Source organism: Macrotis lagotis, chromosome X, assembly GCF_037893015.1.
Source record: "Macrotis lagotis isolate mMagLag1 chromosome X, bilby.v1.9.chrom.fasta, whole genome shotgun sequence".
Classification (NCBI taxonomy): domain Eukaryota; kingdom Metazoa; phylum Chordata; class Mammalia; order Peramelemorphia; family Peramelidae; genus Macrotis; species Macrotis lagotis.
The window spans coordinates 76022566-76049437 of NC_133666.1; the positions used below are offsets into that span (position 1 = coordinate 76022566).

At 47.8% G+C, this 26872-nt stretch overlaps 2 protein-coding genes across 3 annotated transcripts in view; one reads left to right on the forward strand and one right to left on the reverse strand.

The window, feature by feature from the left end:
- Positions 1–583: 583 nt before the first annotated feature.
- AWAT2 (acyl-CoA wax alcohol acyltransferase 2) lies at positions 584–20494 on the forward strand. Of its 2 annotated transcripts, none has more exons than XM_074204343.1 (7): positions 584–780; positions 11758–11868; positions 12269–12339; positions 12430–12634; positions 14537–14711; positions 15104–15303; positions 20354–20494. In XM_074204343.1, the coding sequence occupies exons 1-7, from the start codon at positions 699–701 to the stop codon at positions 20434–20436; spliced, it is 927 nt and encodes a 308-aa protein (XP_074060444.1). In that variant the 5' UTR covers positions 584–698; the 3' UTR covers positions 20437–20494. The 2 variants fall into 2 exon arrangements, with proteins under 2 accessions (XP_074060444.1, XP_074060443.1); XM_074204342.1 differs by lacking the exon at positions 20354–20494 and adding an exon at positions 15908–16478.
- The window catches only part of EDA (ectodysplasin A), a 193180-nt gene continuing 182704 nt past the window's right edge, over positions 16397–26872 (reverse strand). Inside the window, exon 8 of the mRNA XM_074201865.1 lies at positions 16397–26596. Coding sequence (XP_074057966.1) covers positions 26345–26596 — 252 coding nt within the window. The 3' untranslated portion in view covers positions 16397–26344. The remainder of the gene's footprint in view (positions 26597–26872) is intronic.

Sequence of the window (26872 nt, forward strand, 5' to 3'; positions counted from 1 at the left end):
CTTCTTTCTTTTTTTATTTGTTTTAAGTCTAGTCCTTCCAAGAAAGATCCAACTCTAGTCCCATGACCTTTAGAGTCTTTTCTGATTCCCCCCAGGCCATAGACCTAGCTTGGTGTTCCCTGTACTTCCTCCCCAAACATTCTGAGGAGAGAAATCATGCTCTATATGTCCCTGTGTTTCCCCATCAGTATAGCCTAACATGGTAATCCTTTCCTCAAATACATGTGCAGCACACACACACACACACACACACACACACACACACACACACACACGAGTCCCTCCAGGACAGATACAAACATGGACTCCATGCTTACTCTAGAGGTAGCTAGTGCCCACACCCCACCCACACACAGATTAATGAGTCTTCTGAGGTGGGTGTGGACAGCAGCCCAACTTCAGGAACTCCTTTCAGTTCCTGTGCCTTCCCCCTTCTTTCTTGGCACTTTCTGAATCCTGCCTTTGGCCCAGCCCCTCCCAGATGTGTCTCTCCATAGGCAAAGGTGAAGAAAGGGGCTGTCACAATCCCCAGTGGAGTTATACCACGTGAGGGGCAATGCTGAATTAGGTAAAAGAGCAGGTGGGTGGCCAGGGAGGCTGGAACTTGGGTCGGTGAATGAGCCTCTGTATGTGTGTGCACCTGAGAGTCTGGGAGAGCTAAGACAAGGAGAGGAGGCCTGTGGCTCCAGCTGCACACCATGGGCTCCATATCCAAGAACCTGAAGGCAGTGTTGGAGGTCTTTGCCATTTTCCAGTGGGCTCTGAGTGCATTTCTCATTGGTGAGTCCAGTGCAGGACAGGACCCATGGTCCCCACTGGATAAATGGATGGATGGAAGGAAGGAAGGATGGATGGATGGATGGAGGGATGGATGGATAGATGGATGATGTCTGTTTGGAGGAAGAGGGTCCTCAGTCAGGGCCAGTGTCTCTCGCTGTATGGATGCATGTTAGATCTATGGGGATAGCCAGGTTTAGGGAGGCAGAGCTATGGGCAGTGGGACCTCCTTTGGCAAAAGTACCAACCAGCTACTGCCTGGTTTCATTGCAGTGGCCAACAGCCAGGACTGGAAGAGTGACCAGGGGTAGACCTGCAGAGAAGCTATGGAAATTCCTGTTGCTCTGGACTTTAAAAAAGGGGGCTTTCCCCATTGGGGCCATTTAAGTGAGGCCTCCATGAGGAAGGGACTTGGTGACAGCTTCTGAGATGGAGAGGCAGTATGGCATTGTGGATAGGGCACTAGCTTGGGGTTAGGAATCCCACCTCAGACCCTTACTGGATGAGTAACCCTGAGAGTAGTATTTCCCACACTGGATGATCCAACCATGTGGGCCTTCTCTCTGCCTCTCATATACTGTCAGTCACCAGACTTAGTCTGTGCCAGACTGTGATAAGCTGCAAAGATCACCCCCTCCCTTCCTTTGCTTGGGCTGTTCCAGTCATTCTCTCCTCCCCCTTCCCACCCCCCACCTGTTTTTTAGAGGACAGTAAATACCAGGCTAAAGAACCAATATTTTATTTTAAAGGTAACAGGAAGCTGCTGAAGGTTTTTGAGCAGGGGAGTAATGGGGTCAGATGAGGACTGATTATGGTATTCCCCAAATCTTTCTATTGGCATAGCCCAGGAGCTTTGGAGTTAAAGCCAAGCATTAGGCTATCATTGTGGTACTCTTTTGGCTTCAGTTTCCTCTGCTATAAAATGAGGGGCTTGACTTGAGTGATCTCTGCTAGCTTAGCCTTTCTTCCCAGGTTGTGGCCTCTCCCCTCATCTAGAACTGGAGTCTCTCAGTTTTCTCCCCTCCCAGTTTTCCATGTCTTCTTTTGTTATTGAACCCTGAAGTAGCTCCAGGTCTCTCTCTGCCAAGATATGTCTAGGGTTAGATTCAATGATGAAGGGAATAAGCACTAATATAGTGCCTACTGTGTGCTAAATGCTGCCCCATGATGATCTCATTTAATCTTCACAACAATCTTGGGAGCAAGGTATTCCGATTATGCCCATTTTATAGTCGAGGAAACTGAGGTCAGCAGAGGTGAAGTGATTTATCCAGGGTCATAAAGCTCTGATGAATTTTAACACAGATCTTTCTGACTGTAGGCCTAGGACTCTCCCCCTAGCTCTTTGGGAGGCCAAACTCACAGACCCCATATCAAGTTTCACTAAAAAATGTTCCAAATGTGGGGTTCGCTTTACTGATCATCATTTTTCATGGTTAAGTCCTATTGGCCACTTGGCCACTCAGACCCTGAGATCTTCCTCTGTTTCTTACCTTCTGTCTGACTTGTCCCAATGCTTCTACGTTATATCACTTTGAACCCCAAGCTCATCAATTCCACACTGAGCAGGCTGTCTTCCTCAAGCTGAACGAGGCTGTGCTCTAAGTCTTTGTGCAGCTGGCCCAAATGGCAAAGTTAGCTCCAAGGCTGGAGCTGGCCTCTGCAGCTATTCCCACACAGGATAGCTAAGCTTCCTCTGACAGTCCAGAAGTCCCCTCTCTGCTCTCTAGCTGCCAGGCAGGTCCTTTGTGTTGTCAGAAGCTATCTGGTGACTTTGACAGGTTTTAGTTTTAATGAAGCCGGAGCAGACAAAATCCAGGGTTCTGCTTGCAAATGATCAGTCAGAAGCTCACATACTTTTCAAATGGCTGAGCCAGAAAGGACTTCTTAAGACTTAAAAAGTTAGGGTGGCTAGGTGGTGCAGTGAATAAAGCACTGGCCTTGGAGTCAGGAGTCCCTGGGTTCGAATGCGGTCTCAGACGCTTCATAATGACCTAGCCGTGTGGCCTTGGGCAAGCCACTTAACCCCGTTTGCCTTGCAAAAACCTAAAAAAAAAAAGACTTAAAAAGTTAGAGCTAGGACAGGCCCTGGTATAGAATTAGGTGACAGATGGCAGGGACCTGGAACATCAAAGCTTCGAAGGCACTGAAGAGTACAGGTTTAAGTGAACTGGCATTCACTCACTCCTCCATCAGGACAGGATGCCCTAGGCTGGAAGTCCAGTGGGGAGGGCAGATGTTACAGCAGTGCCTCTTTTGACCTTGGGGTGTGATAATGTGTCAGCCACCAGGCCCTATGGGAAGGGCACTATTTGAATAGAGTGACCTTGGGGCTGGGTGAGTGTAGAATATATTTAGGGAAGCATTTGTGTGAGATTGTCAGAGGACCCTGAGGTTGGAAGAGAGGCATATGCCCTTGGTGCCAGGCACACTGGGGGTAAAGCCTTGATTCTCCTACCCCAGTTATAGCTCAGGATTAAGTGAACTCACAGGTCCCTTCTGGATCACTTGGGCATGTCAAGGGCTTGACCTTGGCCAGGAAAAGGGCCACCTCATGTAAGACAGGTTTAAATGGCGAGATAATGGCAGAAGACATCTGGGACATAGGAGGATGTGGTGGGGGAGGGGGAAGACAGTGATCTTGGTGGATGGCTTCAATTTTTTCACTGAAATATGAGGTAAGGATCTCAGCTAAGAGGGTGAGCAGCCACAGGAAACTGAGGAAGGATGACAAGATTTGGAAGGGCTATTCTGGACAGTGGGATAGGAAATTAATTGGGGACATCAAAGAATTGCCTTGCCGGAATGAGGGCCCTGTTGGGATTCTGCAACATATATTTATTTTTTTAAGAAAGATTTGATTTATTTTGAGTTTTACAATTTTTCCCCTACTCTTGCTTCCCTCCCCCCACCCCCCACAGAAGGCAGTCTCTACAGGGTATACATTGATCTAGGTTGAGTGTGATGAGAGAGAAATCATATCTTTAAGGAAGAAACAAAAAGGATAAGAGAGAGCAAGATCAGACAATAAGAGACCAGTTTTTTTCTAAATTAAAGGGAATAGTCCTTGGTCTTGGTTCACGTTCTTTCTCTGGATAAGATGGCATTCCCCATTGCAGAGAGTCCAGCAACATACATTTATAATGGACCCAGTCATCCCAGGGTTATGCTTTTTTCCTAGCTTTGTTCAGCAGCATGTGAGTTAGAGCAAAAGCAGCCAAGAATGGGAGTGATCCAAGGCTGAGGCCTTGAGGGGCAAGATAGGTAAAAAGAAGGGGGCAAAAGACTTAAGAGAAGAGGGCAATGTAGAACTGAACTGGTGCACTAAGGGGTCATGATGGGGAAAAGAGGAAAGCAGAGTCAGGCCCGGGGTGATGGTCTGAGAAAGAACTGGGGCTGAGAGGCTAGAGGTCTTGGTGTACATGAAGAGCAAGGTTAGGAGTTGCAAGGCATTGTGATCGGAGGAAGGCGTTTTAGAGTTGATGAATATGGGGGAGGAGAAGGGCTCTGGAAACAAGGAAGGGAGGGAGGGGAGGGGAGGGGAGGGTGGTGGAAGGAGGGTCAGCATCTCTTGAAGTCCCCAGTATGGAGGCAGGAGTTGGGAAGGAAAGACTGTGACTTAGGGACTGAATTCATAGAGGGAAGAAAGGGAGTATCCAGATAGTCCAGAGACAGTGTAGATACCTCCCTGTTGGATGGTGCTCTGTATGTACTGAGTGTATCACAAAAGAGAGGTGGAGGACCTGCAGGTATCACCTGGGAGCAAGGAGTTTTCCTCTTCCCCTGAGTTAAGTGGGAAGAGAATGAGGAAAGGTCAGTTCCAGATGCCAGGCCACGTTCAGATCACTGGTCTGTTGTATCATATGTGTTCTAGGCTAAGAGCTATGAAGGGTTAACACAGAAATAGTTATGTGCTTTAACGAGCAAGATGTACTTCAGAGCTTAGATAAGGGAGTAGCTGCATGTCTGAGCTAAGGAGGTGTATTCCCAGGCTCAGATAGATAGCGCATTCTGAGAAAATTACCTTCTGCACTCTGTTTATCAAATCACTGTTTGGTTCTCAAAACAATCTTCTCTCTGTTTATCAGAACACTGTTTGGTTCTCAAAACAATCACCTAAGACATACACAAGGTATGCATGTGAAAAAATGCTTGCTAAAACGCTTATGTAATTGGTTACGTAAATGTAGAGTATAAAAGTATGTATCCTGTGATCAATAAATGAACCAGTTTATGCATCATATTGATGTCGGCCTGGGTCCCTCCTCCGGACTCGACACTGGTCAGTCCTGATTCTTACTCTTTGAGGCTGGCCCAGGATCATGCCATTGACCAAGCTTTCCTTGAGCTGGTGGGGACCTCATTTTCTCCTAGGAGGGGAGTGAAGCTCCAGGGGAGAGGAGGGACCTGCTTCACATCACCCTCAAAAGCAGGACTGCAGGCTGCTCCCAGCTCCAGGCCCTTGCCAGTAACCTTGGCCACTTCATGGTTTTATCCAAAGCCTTGGCTTCTTGTGTTTCCTTTTGGCTAGTACTATGGTCGAAGGAAGACCAAGACTACATTCAATTCAGTGTGCTCGACTCTCAGGCACTGGGGCCAGGAAAAGGCAAAAGAAATCTCTGCCCTCAAGGAACTTCCAAGCTAAAGGCAGAGACAGCATGCAAAGAAGTGTGCCCAAAGCAAACTCCTCATAAGGGAAATAGAGAGCTGAGCAATGGAAGGTTTTGTTCAGGGAACAACTAGGAGCCCAGGGTAAGATGGAAGGAAGGAAAAGAAGGATGGAAGGGGAGGAGAGGGCCAGGGTTTTCTACTTGTTCCTAGAGGCAGGAGGAAGCCCCTGGAGTTTATTGAGTGTGACTGTGACATGATCTGACCTTTGTTTTAGGGAAACCACTTTAATGACTGAATGGAAGATGGACTGGAGTGGGGAGAGACTTGGGACAAACAGGGCCTCTCCCCTAGCAGGCATTAGTACAGGGGAGAGGTGATGGGGGACTGCACCAGAGGGGTGACAGAATCTGAAGAGAGAGGGGACCATATTCTAGAGATGTTACACAGGTGAAATGGCCAGACCTTGGCAGCAGCTTGTATTATGGGGTGGGAGACAGAGCAAGGAGTCTAGGATAACTCTCGCTGAAAGCCTGGGGGACTGGGAGAAAGATGTTGCTCTCTGCAGTAACAACAAATGTGTAAGGAGAGAGGGTTTAGGAGGAAAGATGTGTTCCTTTTTGGACATATTGAGTTTCAGAGAGTCTCCTGAACATCCAGTTCAAGGTGTGGCCAAAAGCCGTTGGAGATTTGGCAGGTTTGGCATTCAGGAGAGAGGTGGGGGCAGGAAATAGAGAACTGAGCATCATCGGCATACATATGGCATCAAAACTCATGGGAGTAGATGAGCTCACCAAGTGACAGAGAGAAAGACAAATTCCTTCTTGGCCTGGCCTTGGGATTTTAGTGCCCCTCCCCCCCAGGATATTCTTGGCCCCGATGCAGATCAATAATTGTTCCATCATTTATAGAGACAGAAGTGAGATTCAGATTTGGAGAGATTCAGATTTGGATATCGAGATGATCCTCAAGGGAGGTGATCAGATTGTCAAAGGAGAGAGGGTAGAGAAAAGAAAGGATAGGGCCATTGAAGGACACCCACCCTCAGGCAGCAGATGGATTCTGATTCCCCAGAAGAGAGGGAAAAGTAGAGGTAGACAAATAAGAGAACTAGAAAAGAATAGGAAAGAGGCTCCAGGATGTGAGGAGCAGTTAGCAGAGTCCAAAATGATGGAAAGGGCCATCCACATCCAGAGAAGATACTATGGAGTCTGAATGCAAACCAAAGTATATGATTTTCACTTTTTAAAACTTGTTTTATACTTTGTTTTTTATTTTGCCCTCTCACAATTCTGTTTAGCTTTTCTTCTGATTTTTCTTTTGTAAAATGATGGAGATGAAAATATGTTTAAGGTAGTTATACATGCATAACCTCTATCAGATTACTTGATGTCAAGGGGGAGGAGGAAGAGAAGGGAGAGAAGGGAAGGAGAAAAATGGGAAACTCAAACTTTCCCAAAAATGAATGTTGAAAACTATTTTTGAATGTAGTTGGAAAAATAAATAAATTTATTTTTTAAAAAAGAGAGAGATCAGTGGTGACCTTGAAAAGAACAGTTTCTGTGACTCACTGGCCTTCAAAATCAGCCTGTAAGGAGCTGAAGGGTGAATGGGTGGTGAGGAAGTAGATATGGGGAATTAGAGAAGGGAAGAAGCGCTTGAGGGCCTGGAAGGGCCAAGGAGACATTTTTTTTAGGCTTTTGCAAGGCAAATGGGGTTAAGTGGCTTGCCCAAGGCCACACAGCTAGGTCATTATTAAGTGTCTGAGGTCGGATTTGAACTCAGGTACTACTGACTCCAGGGCTGGTGCTCTATCTACTGCACAACCTAGCTACCACCAAACATTTTCTAAGAATGGTGGGACTGAAGTGAACTTGTAGACATTGAGTAAAGAGTGGAGATGAGAGCAAAAGAAGGAATCCTTGATGGGAAGAGCTTCCAGAGGAGCTGAGAGGGGTGCCAAGAAGACTGGTTAGCCTTGGTTTCCTTTGAAACTGAAACAAAGAGGGCAAGGGCTTTGGAAGGTGTAAAGGGAGGGGAGGGAGCCAATTGCTGATGGCCTCAGTTTTTCTCAGAAAAGCAAAAAGCAAGGCTATCTGGAGAAGCAGGTCAGTAGGGGAGGGGTTGGGGGGTTCAGGAGAGAGAAAGGTTAAAATGGTGACTGTAGAGTCAAACAGAGATTTGTGAGTTGAGTGGGTTTTTCTAATGAATCATCATGCAGCAATAAGGGTTAATTGAAGCTAGATAAGATGAATTTGCAGTGGACCCAGTCAAAATGGTTTGGTGACTTTTCTGGAATGGGAGCCAATGAAGGACAGTGACCTAGGGTCGAAGCCTTGTTATAAATGACTCGTAATTATAACTACATCGTCCAGAGTGATTAATATAACAGTTTATTAATAACTTCCGCAGAAAAGGATCAGTTTCCAGCAATACCACTACTGGGTAGTGAAGAGATGATGAAAAAGGGTTAAAAACATCACTTGTACAAAAATATTTATAGCAGCCCTGTTTGTGGTGGCAGAGAATTGGAAATCAAGTAAATGTCCTTCATTTAGGGAATGGCTCAGCAAACTGTGGTCTATGTGTATGTCATGGAACACTGTTGTTCTATTAGAAAACAGGAGGGACGGGAATTCAGGGATTTGTATGAACTGATGCTGAGCGAGATGAGCAGAACCAGAAAAACACTGTATACCCTAACAGCAACATGGGGGTGATGTTCAACCTTGATGGATTCACTCATTCCATCAGTGTAACAATCAGGGACAATTTGGGGCTGTCTGTGATGGAGAACACCATCTGTATCCAGAGAAAGAACTGTGGAGTTGGAACAAAGTTCAAGGACTATCACCTTTAATTCAGGGAAAAAAACCTGCTATCTTACTGTCTGATCTTGCTATCTCTTTTACTTTATTCTTCTTCCTCAAGGATCTGATTTCTCACTCATCACATTCAATTTGGATCAATGTACAACATGGAAACAATGGAAAGGCTATCAGATTGCCTTCTATCAGATTGGGGTGGGGGAGGGAAGCAAGATTAGGGGGGAAATTGTAAAACTCAAAATAAATAAAATCTTTAAAAGGAAAAAAAAAGAAAAGGATCAGTTTCCCTAGCAGAAAAAGGCAGTGAAGTGTGACAATGTCTTGTCTTGTATATAGTTGGAAAGGCTTGTTCCTCCCCTTTGTGCCAGCCTTTGGTCAGGGTTAGAATCTAATCAAGAAGTTTACCCCATACCATTCCCCTAATAATGTTCTTCCTCACCCTGGTCATTATACTAATGAGTGCAGGGGAATGTTTGGTAATGTGTTTGGACTTCATTGAGCAGGTACACTTGCAAAGGAGAGGGAGCCTAGATGATCTAGGCTTAACTGGTTGAAGCTGGGTTTTTGACCTCCCCCTGGTAAGAAGGTTTAATGTTGGGTGAGGGGACCTCATTCAGCCACTCATGGGTCAGGGTCATTTCTTTTGTCTTATACTCACATATCTGCACTTAGGCACAAGCCCAGGCAGAACCCAGTATTGTATATAGTTTTTAAACTAAAAATCTCCTCTTACATTCTCTGGAAGCCAAACAACCTACATTCCTCACAGTCCTTCATTCTACAAGAGGACCATGACATCAAGGTCTTGCCAGAACATACCCTCTCCCCCAAGTCACCAGTCTCACTTTCTCCTCTGGAGCCACCTGAATCAGGACCACTGGAGATGGCTGTGGATGGGAGGCAGTGTTAAGTGACTTGCCCAGGATCACACAGCTAGGAAGTGTCAAGTGTCTGAGATCCAATCCAACCCCTGCCTTCCTGATTCCAAGGCCAGTGTTATGTCCACTGTGCCACCTAGCTTCACTTCAATGACATCACCTACTTTGTGGTGAAAATCCAATGAGATGAAGTTTAATAAATGTTTATTAACTGACTGATTAACAGGCAATGAATAGTAGGAGAAGGGCTCAAGGGATTCAAGGGTAAAAGGTAGGTATCTGGGGTGTTTTTTAATCAATATCATTTTATTTTCAGTTGCAAATTCTGCCCCCCCATTGAGAAGGCAAACAATAGAAAGTTCATGACAAATATGAAATCATACAAAACAAATTTCCATATTAGTTGTAGTCTTTAATAGCAAGAAAAATAATGGAGAGAGAAGCAAGAAAGAACAGAAAATATACTTCCAGCTGCTCCCTGAGGCCTTCAGTTGGAAGACAGTATTTTTGGTTTTGAGTCCTTTGGAATTGGGAGATGATCAGAGTTCCTGGGTCTTTTGCAGTTGATTATCTTTGCAGTTTTGTTGCTATTACAGAACTTGTTCCCCTGACTCAGCTCACTTCACTTTGCATCTGTTCATTGAAGTCTTCCCAGGTTTTTCTGAACCCACCTCCTTCTTGTAGCACAATAGTATTCCATTATATCCATACACTACAATCTGTTAACCCATGTTCCAATTCTTTGCTACCATACCAGGAGTTGCTTTAAATATTTAGGTTCATATGGAACCTTTTTCTCTTGCCTTGATCTCTTTGAGTAAAAGGCCCTAGCATTTTGGGGGGCAAGGGGGAGGAATAGCTTACTGCCTTTGGGGCAAAGGACCAGAATGGTTAGCGAAGTCCTCAGTTCTACCTCGAATGCAGCATGCTCCCCCCACCCCGCCCTTCAGTGTTTGTCATTTTTCTTTTCTGTCATCTTAGCCAGTGATGGGTATGAGGTGATTGTTCTGAGTTATTTTCATTTGCACGGCTTGCCTCTAATTATGTGTGATGCTAGGAGGGTGCCTTGTGGAACGTTTTAATGCTAGGATTTGTCAAGGCTGGGAAGGAAATAAAGTGTCTAACACAGGCATGATGATCTGAGAGGAAATGAGAAGTTTCCCTGCTGTCTCTTCCCCTTCTCCAGTCTGTCCTTCATGTGTGCCAAAATAATCTGAAAGCTCAGGGCTTACCGAGTTACTACTCCCCAGCTCAGTAAGTTTCAGTGACTCCCTATGGCCTCTAGGTAAAAAGATCAAATTTGACTATTGGGTGTTTAAGGGTCCTCCCAATCTGGCTGCAGCCTACCTACCTTTGGGGTTTTTTGCTCTGGTGCTCCCCAGCCTGCATGCATGCAGCTTTCCCACTGCAGGCCATCCAATCTGGCCTTTGTGTTGCTCCCTGGGCTTGCTTTTATAGGCCCTGGCATCTTCAGGCCCTTCAACTCTTCCCCTCACTGCCCATTCAGACCCCCTGAACCCAAGTTATATCTGGGTTGGGAAATGTTTCCTGACCCACTTGGTGGTTAAACCCTTCTCATTCGACCCTCAAATAGTTTTTCTGGAGCAGTTGTGAGGTTTGGGCCTGTTTTTTCTTTTCCTCTTGCCATCCCCAGCTCCTGGCACAGGGTCCTAAAGATGAAACTATAATTAGTGTTGGAATTGGGCTGAATTGACTGAGGGACCAGAAGAGGCCCAGAGGCCAAAATGCAAGTAGAAGAGGGTAGCAGGGACTCCCACACACCTCTGAACTATTTGAATTGCTTGCTGTTGGAACCTGAGAATCCAGATGTTTTTAGAGTTTGATGAGTCTTCTGGGGGAGGGTGTTACCCCCCTCCACACACACACAGTCAGGGACTTTCCAGTTCCCCTTTCCTTTTCCCACCACTGGCAAACCAGTCCTTTTCTCAACCCCTGGGCCTGTCCAATCATTTGCCTGTGTTTAGCCCTTCCTCCCATTACCTATTCTCAAAGAATGTTTGTCATATTTTGGAGGGGAGAGAGCCAAGGCCTCACCTCCTTCAGGGAGCCTCCTTAGAGCTGGGCCTGTTAAGTCACAAAGGAGCCGGTGCTGGTGGAAGGAGAGGACCAGGATGCAGAATACTGAGATCTCAGAGGATGGAGGGGGAAGAAGAGCTGGTTGTAGTTCGGTGCCAATGTACTGGAAAAGGGATGTGCACTTGGAGTAGGTGTCTAGGTATAATTGAGCAAGGGCCTAGATTAGTTGGGGTGGGGAGGGGAGATGCTTTAGAGACAGAACAACAGGGTTTGAATCTTGTGTTTTGGCTCCCCCACTAGCTTGGGTAGGTCACTGAATCCCTCTGGGCCACAACTTCCACAAACACATTTTCTCCTGTGAAGTCCCTTCCCAGGTCTGACATTGCATTCCAAGGTTCCCTATTCCCCCTCCTGATATCCTGTGTTCTAAGCATCCCTACTCTCTCCTTCTCAGTTCTGAAATTTGTGTTCTAGGGTCCCTGCTCTGAGATTCTCTACCCCAAGTGTCTGTGTGTGCTTGTGTGTGTGTGTGTGTGTGTGCATGTGTGTGTGCATGTGTGTGTGCGTGTGTGTGTGTGTGTGTGTGTGTAGCTGACTAACCCTTCAATGCTTTGCTGTGGTTCTTTTAGTTATAATTGTGCTCCTTTTCCACCTGTACCTGGTGGTGTTCACCTCCTACTGGCCACTGATTGGGTTCACAATCATCTGGTTGATTTTTGACTGGAAGACCCCTGAGAAAGGTAGGGCCTTCTAGGGGTTGTTGGGGTACTGGAATGGGGGAGAGGCCTAAGCATGGCCCAGGAAAGAAGCCTAAGCCAGAAAGGGTGCTTAGTCCCAGTTGGGCCCCATTTCCAGGGCTGGCCTAGTGGGTAGTGTGGGAGAAAGTGCTTATAGTCCAAGGGGCTGGCTTCAGGTGCCAGGTTTGAGTTAGATTCTATCCAGCTCTGGGCCTCCAGTATGGAAAAATGGGGCAAGTCATGCTCAGTAGCCTGGAGGTCTCCAGCAGAGGGATGGAGCATTGAGAGCCTCGGGTGCTATGAGATGGATCCCCTTCTGTTGGGGCCAAGCTTTGACCCTGAACTGCTTTCTGGAGCTGCTGGGTGGCCCAAAGAGCTTGGGGAGGTTCTGCTGTATTTGCAGGTGGTCGGAGGTCACACTGGGTAAGGAATTGGTGCCTATGGAAGCAATACAGAGATTACTTTCCCATCAAAGTGAGTAGCTCCTTTCAGCCTGGCCCTGATCCTTGGTTGCCTCTTGGTCTCCCTTCCTGACTCAGTCTCTCTCCTCTTCCTCCTCCCAAGCTGGTGAAGACTCAGGACCTATCCCCAAAGCACAATTACATCATCGCCAGCCATCCCCATGGACTCCTAGCCCACAGCTCCTTTTGCAACTTTGCTACAAATGCCTCCAACTTCTCCAAGCTCTTCCCTGGTATCACCCCATACATACTCACCTTGGGAGCCTTCTTCTGGGTGCCTCTCCTTAGGGAATATGTGATGTCTAGTGGTGAGTTTCTTGGTGACTAAGCTTTAGCACAGGTGATAAGGGGTGGGGCAGGGTGGGGGGAGAAGGGCTCACAATCATTACCCCACCTAGGAACAGGCAGACCCACTTGGGGACACATTTGTTTCTGAAGAGACAAAGAAGCAGGGGCATCTCTGGTGGAGTGCCTCAGGGCTCTTTCTTCCTGGCAAGTTAGAATCACAGGAAGTAATGCATGAACAGCTCTGTCAACCTGCCCGCCCTGTTGGAGCCATGCTTGCCCCAATAATTAGTAAGATTGTGTCCAACACTCATAGGAAAGACTTAGGTCAAGGCACATGGGATACTCAGCACGATGTAGATATCATGAGACAAGAGGAGAAAACTGATGGCAGCATCAACCCCTCAAAAGATTGGACTGGACCTAATTAGGGATAGTTTCATCAGGACAAATGTCCCGCCTTAGACTACCATCCAAAACATCTTGTTGCAGAAATACAGGATGGGGGAGACTCTTAACTGTAGGTTTGGTGAAAAAGAGTCGGTTGGGAAGGAGTGACTGCCTCGAGAGGACATCGGCAGACTGGCCTTTACATGAAGGAGGGCAAGGAGGAGCTGGGTTCTATTTAACTTGGAGGCAAGAAGTCTTTGGGGAGAAAATGATGGCAGTTTTCTTCAGATAGTTGGAGGACCAGACAGCCAGACTAGACCTGCTCCATGTGGCTCTACAGGCAGTACCAGGAACAGAAATGGGGGGAAGGTGCAGGTAGGCAGATTTAGACTTGAGGGCAGGAACAAGCCCCTGGGAAGTAGTGGGCTAACTCCAAGTGGGCTAGGCAGGGCAGGGCTGGGTTGGGCTGGCTTCCCTCTCCCTGTATGTCTTCATATAGAGGCTGGACGCCCATTTGTTGAGCATGTCATAGTGCGGATAATCTTCTTTTAGACCCCTTCTAGCTTGGATTCTGGGATGCTAGGATACACGGCCTTTCCCTCCCATTCCCATCTCCTTTCTCATTCTGATCTACCAGATTGGAGTCAGTTGGATTCTTCAACTGAGTTGATTTTAGAACTGGGGAGAGAGAACTTTCGAGGCCTAGCCCCCAGGGTTAGGTGTATGTCAGACTGGGCTTCCGGGGAACCATGAAGGAGATCCATAAGCCCTGGACTGGGCCAGGCTGGGCTGGCCAGGGCTGGGCAGTACTGCCTGCCGAGACCTCTGGGCAGATGTTTCATCTTCTCCATGCAGATGGGGGGGGTGCTCTCTTCTCAGCTAAATTCTGGGAGAGCATTGGGGGACTCAATGGCAGAGCCAGGGAAAGGGCAGACCATTCTTTGGGAGGCTTTGGTCTTGAGAAATCTGAATGGCATGGGAAAAGCAGGCCCTGCCTTGGGCTAATGGATACTGTTCTTTCTTTTCTTCTGAATTTGTGTGATTGGGACTTGGAGGCCTCCTGGAAGACCTGCCACCCTGAGCTCCCTGGGGAACAGTGGTGTCCCTCTGGTCTCTTTACTCAGCTAGACATCATTTTGGGGCTGGAGCCTTTGACCTCCTGATGCTTCTGTGGAGACTGGTGTTATCTCTTCCCAATGGGGAACCAATGAGGGGATTCTGTAGTTAGTGCTTACGAGCCCCATCTGTCCACCCAAGATCAGGGCAGCCAACTTTGCCATTGTCCTCGATTCACCATGCTTCCCAGTTTTATCCCTTGCCTGAGGAGACTCTAGGCTGCAGAGCCTTGGGCCAGGTCCTTGCCTCATGAAGCCCTTGCACTCAGGCTCCAATCAGTATGAGCCTTGCTCTGCCCTGACTGGCCCAGGTCCAGCCTGCTTGGCCCTGCCTGGCTCAGATTTAGCCTGCTCTTCCCTGTGGGGGGGGGGCAGCTGGGTACAAATTTGGTGACCCTTCTAAGCTTCTCTAACTTTTAGGAGCCTGCTCTGTGAGCCGGGCCTCCATCAACTACCTGCTGACTAGGAAGGACTCAGGCAATGCTCTAGTGGTGGTGGTGGGAGGTCTGGCTGAATGTCGTTATAGCAGGCCTGGCTTCTCTACACTTGTCCTGAAGAACCGGAAGGGATTTGTGTACATGGCCCTATGTCACGGGTAGGTGGCCTCACCTGGGGTGGGCCTGGGTGGGGTGGGGTGGGGTAGTCTTTGTTCACTCTTGCCAGCCCTTAGGTGGCGATGAAAGGACTTTATGGGGCTCAGGGGAAGAGGCTCACGTGAAGACAACTGGTCTCAGAAGGGGCATGGATAGAGTCTGGGCTGAGGGATACAGTGGTAGAGTGAGGGAAGGGGGCAAATTTGCCTGCAAGATTCCCATTCACACCCCTTGTGGGTGAAGGAAGAAGGGGCAAAGCCCAGCTCCATGGCAGTCAACTCCCCTCTCCTTTTCCCGGGGGAGGCATTTGGGGTCCAGCCATAGGCCAGGTAGGGAAGCAAAGGATTGAGGCTATAGGGGCCTGTTTCTTGGTTCTCCCTCCTTATCTCCACAGGGTGGCCCTGGTTCCCTCCTATTCCTTTGGAGAAAATGAAACCTACAATCAGCACATCTTCACCCCAGGAGGTTGGGTCAACCGTTTCCAGGAGTGGTTTCAGAGATTGGTGCACATCTACCCCTGTGCCTTCTATGGTCGTGGCTTCACTGAGAACTCCTGGGGCTTTCTACCTTACAGGCGGCCCATCACCACCATCAGTGAGTCCCTTCTCTGGGTTAGGAGGCCTTGGAGAAAGGCTTCCAGCCCCTAGTTTCTCCCCAGGCTAGCCTCAGGGGAAGCCACTATCTACTGAGGCATATGTGGAAGGAGTGGGCATTCTGGCAAAATGAGAGGTACCTGAAAACTGGAAATGCTCTTGGGGCTTCAGTAGTGTGAAAGTGGGGAGGAGAGAAGGGATCCAAAGTTTCCAAGACAGGGCCCCAGGACAGCAAAGGGAAGCAGGTTTGGGGGCAGTATCATCTGGAAAACAAAGACCCTGTCAGCTCCAAACCCTAGGTTCCTCTTGCCCTCCTCCTCCTCCTCCTGTCTTGTCCACCTTCTGTGCCCACCTAATCCTGAAACCCAAAGCAACAACTCCTTTGGACTCAGGGATGTCTATGATCCTTCACAGTAAGAGAGTCTGGAGAGTCAGGGGCCTCTTGGGGAAGTGAAGGGAAAGGAAGAAAGACAAGGGGAGGGGAGAAAAGAGAGAAGGGAAGGGGAGGGAAGACCTAGGTCTAGAGCTTGATGGCTATAGTCTCTTCTATAGGGAGGGAGGGAGTGATTCTGATGCCTTCCCATCTTCATTTTCTGCCCTGGCAGTTGGGAAGCCCCTACCAATCCCCAAGATTGAGAATCCAAGCCAGGAGATAGTGGACAAATACCACACCCTGTACATCAAGGCCCTGCAGAAGCTGTTTGATGAACACAAGGTCCAATATGGGATCTCAGAGACCCAGGAACTGGAGGTTATCTGAAAGCTGCCCAGCAGCAAGCTCCCTGGCTTAGGAGGGAGATGTTGAAGGAGCAGATGAGGATATGTAGGGAGGGGAGATGTGGGTGGACACATGGGACACAGAGACTGAGGTGGGGGGGTGGATGGGAGCAGACCAAGTGAGTTCAAAGCCTCTTCCACTTGGACCAGGTGACTGCTTCAATGCTTCTTATCTTGATTCTTGAAGTTCCAGCCTTGGGCTTGTGGAGGCAGAGAAGCAGGACCAGGCAAGGCACAGGGTTAATAGGGAGCTCAGGATTTCTCATTTGGTGGTGGCAAACACCTGTGGTGGGCCTAGAAAACCATGGTACATCCAATAAAAATGCCAACTGAAATGCAGTTCCATAAGCATTTATTAAGTGCCAAATACACACCAGGGTCTGGGGGGGAGATACAAACATTCTCCGAGACATGGGGCCTGCCCTCTTGGAGCTTCCAGTCTGGTGGGGGAGAAAACGTGGACAAAGACAACTACTATATGCAAGAGAATGAATACAGGTACATATGAGGCATATAAAGTGCTACACGGTCAGTGGAAGGAGAGATCACGTCTCGATGTGGGGTGGGTAGGGATCACCTCCTGAGGCACTGGAGCTGAGCCCTTATAAGAGGACATGGCAGGCAGGGGGAGTGGCATCTCTAGAGGCCCCCAAACCAGAAAAGAAAGGCAGCATTCCAGGGATGTCAAGGCATCCCTGGAATGGAGAGCATGAGAGGGGGCCCAGCGTGAGCTTGCAAATGCTATTGGAGCCAGATCATGAAGGTCTCAAATGCCAAGCTTAGGAGCTTGGATCTGAGATGATGGGCAATGACAAAACCTCTGAAGAGTTTTGTGCACTGGAGTGACAGATCCATGCCACTGTACTGGAGAGACTAAGCAGGCTGTAGCATATAGGTGGGTGAAGCTGTGGTGACTGTTTAGCTAAGAGCTAACGAAAGGCCGACCTTCAGATGGTCAACAATGTCTGATGACTGATGGGACATGTGAGTGAACTCCAAACCAAACGTGCCTCCTAGTCTCATGAGCATGGCTAGGTGGGTGGTGCTGCCACCAACAGACTGCAAAAGGAAGAAAGAAAAGAAGGCTCAGAGAAGCTCCAGAAATCAGGATGCTCCAGGCAAAGATGGCTCAGATGCTTGGAAATCACTCGACTTGTGCCAGCTGGTGCTAGTGAAGAGGCTGAGGTAGAGGGATGGAGCAGAGGGAATCAAGAGGAGACAAAAAGGAGTGGTGATCGAGGTTGGAAAACAAAAGAAACGGAGGCTCATGGAAGCCAAAGAGGCTGGCACTGAAGAGGAGGGATGATCAGCAATGGCAAAAACAGCGAAGAAAAGTATGAGAACTAGAAAGTAGAAGAGTGAAGCTTGGGAACACAGGCCACACTTCTTAGAATTACAGATCTTAGAGGTCAAAGTCACCCCTAGGGCACTTTCCAACTTCTCTTTCCCAAAAAGTGACCATCTGGGCTGTGCTTGAAGACCCTCTGTAAACTTATTCCTGGACAGCTCCCAATGGTTGGTTTCCTGACATCAAGCCTTAATTCTCTTTCTGTCTCTTCTCCAACACGCACCCCACTGTCCTCAGTTCTGCCCTTTGAGGATCAAGCAGAACAAATCTAAACCTACACACAACCCTTGTGTACCCCTTATGGCCTGGGCCAACATCCTTATTTCCTTCAGCAGGTTGTTGGTTGTCATGGTCTTCATTCTGCTTTCTCTCATGACCACTCTAGCTTCTCTGCTCTCATTGGAGCTCTGTCAAGAGTCTGGATAGTTGAACTCTGCCATCATTTTGACTTCATGTTTCTGAACTAAGTTTGGGATGTTTCCAGAACTCAATGTCTAATTCTTCCTTCTGTTCAAGTAACTCCTAGAACCATGCCTCTTCCATTCCTCCTTCTGTCGATCCTCATCCTAATGCACTCTGCCTTGTTTCCTTCACCCCTGGATTCCCTAGATTTCCTCACTTGAGTCTTACAAATCTCCATATAGGATGTCACTTCCTCTCTCCCCCCAGCTTTTTATCTTTATTCCAGTCACAAGGCCTATCCCAAGCTTTAGTGCCACCTCTGCTATCACATTTACCTCCTTGTACTAGGACCTTGGGGTCACTTTTGCACCTACACTGTATATTTGCATTTAGACATCTGAGGTTGCATCTCAGGCTCTCTTCTCTTCATGGATATTGCTTCCTGACCCACTGGTCCTTTCCCACCATTCTTCCTGCTCTACACTTGCTACTCTTTCTGATATCAGTCTTGGCCAAGATAGATGTAGATACTTTTCTTTCTCCCTTTTCAGCTTTGGGCCATCAGATTTCCAAGGCTCCTGGCAAATGCATTTTACTGACTATAGGGATTATTCAGTTCCTGGTCAAGAGCTCCTTGTTTCTTCATGCCCCCCCCCCCCAGTCCATATGTTGCTCTTAGACACCATCATTTGTAGTGGCAAATGAGTCTCTAAATACTCTCCTCTCTTCTGATTCCTCTACTTTGAGGCAGCAGTAGTGCTAAAACAGTCTTTGGGATATTCCCCAGGACTTGGTCATTGTTAGCAAGGTCTTCTAGATTCCTTGGGGTGGTGTCCTTTGCCCATATGGCCTATGGTCTTTCCCTTCCTTTACTGTCACATCCTTTTGCCCTCCAACTTCCTGGCCCAGGTTAGGGCCTCTGCCTCTAGTCACATCATTTTCCTTCTGTTTTTCACTTGAAGCACTTCTTCCATCCCTGGAGAATCAGACGTCTTCTAGCTCTTGCACTTTGTACTTACGTTGGCCTCAGCAGAAACGCCATGGTATGCAATGCTTAACATGTGTATCGACTGATTCAGTGTCTGAAGTCAGAAGGCAAAAGATTGAAGAGGGAGAAGTGAGTGATGTGGTGAGTCTAGAACCTTAGGAAGACCTCCTGCAAGGCAATACTGATCATTCTCACCACTTTCCCTCCTGGCCACCCAGGGCTTTCCTCTCAAAATTATCTCACCTTCCATTTCATTCAACTTTGCTGACACTTGTTAGGTATCTATAGCAGGGCCCCTGGGCTGAATGCTGAAGCTATACGGAGATGAAAAAAGGGAGGATCCCTATCTTCAAATTCCTATTAAAAGTGCTTGCTATTTGTAAAGCATTATTCAGTTCTGCAAGAAATGCCATTCAGTGGAAGAGAGAAAAGTCTTTTTTGTTCTGGTCCCAAAGGACAGACCTTGGAGCAGAAACTCAGATGAACTAGTTCAGAGCAGGCTGGGTTGGGCCTTTGGAAGTGCTTCGTCTCTCAACTCAAGGACAGGACTAGATATTAGCTAAGAAAAGGGGAGGTCAGAGAGGTAGGCTGTGGAAGAGTGAAGGGCAGAGATCAGAGAAGGTGGTGCCCAAACTGGAACTTGAAAGAAGGGAAAGGATTTTAGTCAGTGGTGATGTGGAGAAGATCTATTCCAGTGATGGGGTGAGGTATATGCAAAGGCATGGAGATGGTGAGGGCAGAGGAAGATTAGCTAGCAATGCAGTTTGGATAGAGCTTTGACTTATGAAAGGGAATGCTAGAAGATGGTAGGGGAGTGGCAGAGTACCCAGGGCCTTGAATGCCAGGCTGTTTTATCTTGGGGACATGGGAAACTCATGAAGTTTTTTGAACAAGGCAGCAGCATGGAGCGCAGATTGGAGACTGGGAGTTCAGTTAGGAGGCTCTTACAATATCCTAGGCAAGAGGCAATAAGAAGCTGGACTTAGGAGGGACATGAGCAGATGACCAAGAGAGAGACTGGGTAGATACAACAGAGAGGATGAGGAAGAGGGAAAGATGAGTTAAATCTGACCCCGAAACTTTGAACCTAGGTAAATTGAGAGTGTGGTCTGGCTGTATCATTCTCCCAAATAGGGGAAGTGAGAAGGGGGCAGTCTAGCAGATAGGCCAAGTCAGGAACTCAGCTGCTATTCCCCCAGGAAGTTAGACTTAATGGACATTTCTTCTGGCAGCCTGTCCCTTCATTCTAGATTTTGTCTGCTTTCCTAGTATGGAAATAAGCCCACTGGATTTGGGGCTCCCAGAGTTCCATTAGAATATAGGATAAAAATCAAGGAAGGTCAAGCAGCCCTAGGGCCTGCTGAAAGTTTATCACAACCACTTCCCCATTTTGGGGGACAAGTCCACCATTTCACCAGTGGGCTTCCTGTAAATTGTTTCTTTAAAAATTTTAAAAAACCTTTTTCAAGGCAATGGGATAAGTGACTTGCTGAAGGTCACACAGCTAAGTTTTAAATGTGTTGGATTTGAACTCAGGACCTCCTGACTCCAGGACCAGTGCTCCCTCCACTGCCTCACCTAGCTACCCTCTTCCCTTTAAATTCTTAAGAAGACTCTGAGGCATGAAATAATGGAGAATCAAACAAGAAGACCCAAGAGAATATTGTATACAGTAACAGCAACATTTCAAAAACATGCAACTATGATATTTTTAAATATAAAATATTCCCATATTAGTCATTTTGTACAAGAAGACTCAAATAAAAGGAAAAAAGAAAGAAAAGTGAGAAATAGCCTGCTTCTGTCTGTAGTCAATCAATATTAGTTCTTTGGAGGCAGATGGTATGCTTCATCATTAGTCCTTTGGGGTTGTCTTGGATCAATGCATTGCTGAGAATTCTTTGGTCAATATTACTGTTATAATGTATAATGTTCTCCTGGTTCTGTACTTCACCATGCATCAGTTCATGTAAGTCTGTCCAGGTTTTTCTGAAATCTGCTTGTCATTCTTTATAGCACAATAATATTCCATCACAATCATACCAAAGCTTGTTTAGCCCTTCCCCAATGGATGGGCTTCCTTTTGATTTACAATCCTTAGCCACCACAAAAAAAGAACTGCTATAAATATTTTTGTACAAATAGGTCTTTTTTCCTTTTCTGGATATCTTTGAGGTACAGACCCAGTAGTGGTATTGCTGGATCAAAGGGTATGCACATTTTTATATCCCTTTGGGTATAATTCCAAATTGCTTTCTGGAATGGCTGGATCAGTTTACAACTCCACCAACAATGTGTAGTGTTCCAGTTTTCCCACATCCCCACAACATTTTCCTTTTTTTTGTCATATTAGCCATACTGATAAGTGTGAGGTGCTGCCTCAGAGTTGTTTTATTTGCATTTCTCTGATCAATAATGATCTAGAGTATTCTTTCATATGAATATAAATAGCTTTGATTTCTTTGTCTGAAAATGCCTGTTCATATCCTTTGACCGTTTATCACCTGAGGAATGCCTTACTTGTATTTCTGTAAATTTGATTCAGTTCTCTTTATAGAGAAATGATGCCTTTATGAGAGATATTTGTTGCCAAAAATTTTCCCCTAGTTTTCTGCTTGCCTTATAATTTTGGTTTCATTTTTTAATTTTAATTTTATGTAACTGAAATGGTCTATTTTACATTTTGCAATGTTTTCTATATCTTCTTTGGTTCTAAATTCTTCCCTTAAAAGAACACTTTGAGTGACTAAGTCAATTTGAGTATTATAAATACTCATCTGTGAAGAAAGATGCTGGTATCTTCCTTCAGACAAATAACTGTTAAATGGAAGCATGTACAATATGGTTTTCATACTCGCACACACATATTTGTGACTAATGGTAGCCATGTCCAGGATAGGGTGGGCGGGAGGGAAAAAATAGACAAAGGACACAGCAGAGAATAAAAGAAAATTGAAAAGGAAGCATGGAAAGCAGAGAAGCTTTGAAAATGATGTCTAGTACTTAGTTATCCCTCCCTCCCAGTAAACAGTGTGAAATGTAAATTCATGATTTTATAATGTTCTCTTTTTTTTTGTCTTTATGTATTTAAGTTCAAAATGAATTTTTTAAAAAAGGACTCAAGACCTGGTGATTTCATTACACCATGTCTGTAAGTTTAGCCTAGAACAGCTGCAGCTGTCTGGAGCTCTCGCCTCTACCATGCCCATCCCTGTCAGCAAGCAATGAGGGAGTGCCCAAGGCAAGAAGCTCATTTAGCCTGGGCTTAGCTTTTTTTTGTCACTGAGGCTTCATCCTCCTAAGCTCTTAGAAAGCAGCTGTTGCCTTTCCCATGGAGGTTCATTTTCTGAAGAGAGCAGAGCCCCAGCTCCATGGCTAGGGTGCAGCTGCAGAAACACCCAGACACCCAGGGGGAGACATGACTGCCTTGAGCTCTTTCCTGGTCTTTCAGCATCCTGGGACTCTCAGGAACTTTGGCACTTGGCTGCCCCAAAGCCCTAGTCGTGCATGCTGAGATCCTGAACTCAGCAGTTGGGTAGACTCAGTAACCACTGCTTGGGGGAAAAAGGCCCATTTGCATGTTGTTCAGGCCTGGGCCCTGGCCTGGTCTTGGAGGTTACCCAAGGGACACCACCTGGAGAAAAGGTCAGGGGAGGGGGAGGATGTTGGCTAAGGGCACCTTGCTATTTGGGCTTTGGTGGCTAGGAGACAACTTGGTTCTTTCCTTCCCTGGGTAACAAGACGACCATGTGCCTTTCACAGAGCAGGGGCCAGCACTTTGCAAATGAGTCCAACCTCCCATGGCAGGGGGAATGCTTTTATTGGCCAAGAACAAACCAATCATTTATACAAACTTACAACCTGGCTTATATACATAGTATGTATACTTGATATACATAGAGCTGCAGAGGGCCTGTGCTCCCACATTGGGCATCTGCTGGGCCTAGTTGACCCACCTGCACTGAGGCCCAGAGATACCCTATCCAAGTAAAGAGGTGCTGGATTCCCCAACCCTTCTTGGAGGGACTCAATGTGGCTTCAAGAGCAGAGTGTGGAGACCCAGAAGAGAGGTGGCATGTGTGGGCCTCCAGTTCCAGCACTCTCCCATCCCAAGCTCCTTCCTACAGCCTTGCACTTGGGCCTCCCAGCCCCCAGCTTTTACCAGCACCTCTGCCCTGAGCTTGATACCAAATGTGAGGAAGAGGAAGGACTCCGAAAGGTAGGGTGCGCTCCCTTTGACCTATGATTCACAAGGTAGGTGTTAGGGAAAGCCTAGTGACTGGGACAGGACCTTGGCCCACAGGCCCTTGCATCCCCAACTCTAAAAAGCATTCAGTCTACTGGAACTTTGCCTCTTTCTTTCTGGACACCGGGGTGTCTGGGGGCTAGTTTCTCCTGTGGGGCTCTTGGGTCTTTCCTGCTAGTAGGCCAGCTCAGGGCAAACAGGGGAGGCTGGATGCTCAGTTGTCCTCCTTTCACTTGCAAAAAGCTGAGCCTGGTGGGACCCACATGGAACTTACATCTCACTTTGGTTGAATAGCAGATTTATTAACAATGGATTAAATAAAACCTATATGGTGACTATTTATAACATGGCCCAGAGAACCGAGACCCATCTGGGCTCTGGCTGCTGGGAGGTAATAAAGCCACAATTCTCAAGAACAATGGAGAGTCCCAGGAAAGCTAGTTTCATTTTTTAGTGTCTAGAGAGGGCTGGAGGACCCCAAATTGACTGCAGCAACCTCCCCAGCTCCAAGGTGACCAAGGGCTGGACGATACAAGAGGTTGCTTGGGCTTTAGCTGGACAAAGGAAGCCCCTTGAGGGCAGGGACTGCTTTAAACTTGTTGCTGGATCCTGGGGCCTGGCACATAGTAGGCACTTCAAAAACCTGTGCTGAATTGATTGGAATTGGCATAAGGATCCACCAGAGGACCACAGCAGAAGCTAGAGGGGGTGGGGCATGGGATCCAGGCAGGGAATCCTGGCCACTTCCTGGGCCTGGTCTCTGCTGGTGGGACCGTGTGAGCCAAAGCCTCTGTGGGTCAAGTGGACAAGCCACATGCTGTTTATTGCATTAGAGGCCATGATATGAAAGAGAAAGGCCTCTCCAACAACTTTGGGGGGGGCGCAGAAAGGGGATTCAAATTTTTTCTTTAGTCTTCCAGCCTTCAGAGATGAAAGAAGGTCAGTGAGGCACGCCCCAAACTTCTCCACATTCTTTTGAATGCAAAGGAACTTTGCCACAGCAACCACAGAGGCCCCATCCTCCCCAGGCTCTCTTTGGAAAGGGAGTGGGGGAGGTTGCCTGGGGCACCTTACCCCATGTTGTGCCTCACACTTTGGGCTGAGAGAAGCAGGGAGGGGAGCCCTGGCCCTTTCCTTGTATCTTGCTCCTGCTCTGTGTACTTCTAGAATGGAGCTTTAAGAAAGGTCTTAAGCCAGAGAATCTAGAGCTCTCCAAGGTTCTTTCCAGTGTCATTTCCACTTCCTTGTCTCTTCTTGGGCATCAAGCTCTTGCCAGTGGGGCCCCTTGGTCCTTCACCTCCCTCATAGCCCACAGTTCAGTTTATGTGAGTTGGTGGGGGCAACATAGGCTCTGAAGGTTAATGGCCCTTTTTCTCTCAGTACAGAAGCCCCAGCAGCCCTCAGACTGGCCCGTCCTGCCAAGAGTTGCACCTCTTGGGGCTTTGGATTTCTTTAGTAGGCTTCTGTTGTCTTTCTCTTGTGGATTGCTCACTTGGCTGTCTGAGCTCTTCTGTGTCTGACCATCCAAAAGATCATGAGCAATGAGCTTTTCAGGAGAAGGGAGGCCCTCACTGGGTTGGCAGCTGCAGGGTCCTAGGTCTGAAGGCTGTCACTAGCCTCTGGAAGATGGTGGCAGATGCTAAAGACTGCAAGCTCTGGCCCCTCTTGCCACTTGGCCATGGATATAGAAGATATGGCTCTCCCTGCCCAATAGCCCTCCCCCCATCCCACAGGTTCTGGGAGAGCCAGGCAGTGGGGGAGGGGAGGAATAGAAGAAAAACTTTAGAACACTCAAGAAAATGAAAGCATCAGTCTTGACTGGTGGCCTTGGTCTGCCCCAATTTATTGATGGGGGTTTGCCTTGGACCAGGCTAAGTAACTTAGGGAACGATTGTTGCTGAGCAAGAGTGGCCTTCTGGGAATCAGCAAATGACTAACTCCAAGTCCATTCTGGAGCTTCCTCAAAGTTCATTTGCTAGGAAGACTGCCGCAAGTCCTCCAACCAGCTGAGGGAACCAAAGACCTGGAGAGGTAAAGCAACTAGGCCAAGGCCCCATTTATAGTGTCAGAAGCATGATCTGCATCCAAGTCCCTTCATTCCAGGGCCACTTCCCTTTCCATTAGCTCCCATTTAGGCATCCTGGATGGTGTCTGAGCCTCATGAGGGAGGGAGAATCTTCCCCCACATCTTGTCTTTTTGAGTCCGTCAGCTGGCCTAGTTCATATGACCTTTGAGGGGTGACCAGAAGCCATCTGGCCCAAGCCCTGGCCAGTAGGCCCAACCCTCGAAGCAGAATGAAAGCTTTTGTGCGTAGTCACATTGAATAAGAAAAGCTCTGGGTCTCAGACTAGGAGTCCATTTCAACAGAAGTGGGCTTTTTTGGTGGGAGAATAGGAGCCATAGTCAGCCAGGGATGCATAGATTGTGCGTGTGTGTGTGTGTGTGGGGGGGGGGTGCATGACCCAATCTCATTAATTTACTGAGAGCTGAGGACGGCCCTGGAAACAGAGAAGGCCATGGTCCCATCTGCTGAACATGCTGGGGCAAGCCTGAAAGCCTGGAAACCCAGGAAGGGACTCTTCTCAGTCATTGGTCATCCCAAGAATCCCTTTTATGACTCCCTCCTGCTTCAGTTCCTTCACACTGTATCATGGGAAAGTTCCACAAGTCAGCCCAGAAGCAGAGGTTCAAAGGAAGAAAGCCAGCCAGGCCAATCCCTCATCTTGACTGACTGCAGAGGTTACCTAGCCCAGGTGACCTCCTGGAGACATCAAGGAAGAGACTTAGGAACTGGTGGAGGTGGGCTCTGACCTCTGAATCCTAATGGACCAGGGCTCTCTACTCTATTTCCTTGTGTTGCTGCCCAAGGGTCTGAGGGTGAAGATTTGAACTAAGGGCCTCTTTGACAGTTCCTTCCCTGGTTCTTGTCTCTGTCAGTTCTTGCCCTGAAGTGCTTGCTTGCCACCACCAAGCTGATGGTGGCAGAGTTCTGAAGGCCACAAGCCTGAGGGTGACCCCTCAGCCTGAACCCAGTGGTACTGAGTCTACAAAGACTGGCTTGATCCTCTCAAGGCCAGCGCCCCACACACTACCTTGCCCAGGTCCCTGTTACCTGGCTCACCCAAAAGCCACTGGTTAGGGAATAAATAGACCACGAGCAAAACTGGCCCTCTTGCTCTCTTCTCTATCTCTCTTTGGCTGGAATATGCCTACATCTCCATCCAAAGCAGTGCAATGGTGAGGTGGCCCCAGGTGTCCTGGCCTCCCAGACGGGGAGAGTCTAGGAAGCGGGGGCCTCGCCTAGCCGGATAGCCCCAAAGAAGGTGCTGTGCTTGCTCATGTTTATGGAGATGTCGGCATGCACCATCTTGACAGCAATCTTCTGGTGGGCTCTGAGGAGGCACACGCCCGCTGTGTAGCAGGTATTATAGTTGGTCTTGCCCGTCTCGATGCTGCGAGTACACTGCAAGAAGGGCTTCTCATCCACCACCACCTCATAGCTGGCAAAGTCCGTGAAGTTGATGTAGTAAACCTAGGGGGAAAGGGTACAAGGAGGGATGAGATGGGGCAGGACTGTGCGGGTATCTCTCCCTGGAGGGAGGAGCAGGCCCTACCAGGCTGAGAGCCGGGCTGGACCAGGCCATCCCAAGGCTTCTGAGGATCAAGCTGTCAACATACCAGCAGGGTGGCAGGTCCTTTGTTTCTCGGTTCTGTGACTTTGGGGTAATGCAAGGGAAAGGGTTCTGGACTGGAGGGTAAGAGCCCAGGGTTTGAGTCCTGGCTCTGCCGCTGACTTGTCGTGTGAACT

What these genes read in the sequence shown, in the direction of transcription:
- AWAT2 (XM_074204342.1), top strand. Translation starts at nt 699, where the DNA reads ATGGGCTCCATATCCAAGAACCTGAAGGCAGTGTTGGAGGTCTTTGCC. An exon ending in TCTGAGTGCATTTCTCATTG is followed by an intron (nt 781 to 11,757) that starts GTGAGTCCAGTG and finishes TGGTTCTTTTAG; the next exon opens with TTATAATTGTGCTCCTTTTC. An exon ending in GAGATTACTTTCCCATCAAA is followed by an intron (nt 12,340 to 12,429) that starts GTGAGTAGCTCC and finishes CCTCCTCCCAAG; the next exon opens with CTGGTGAAGACTCAGGACCT.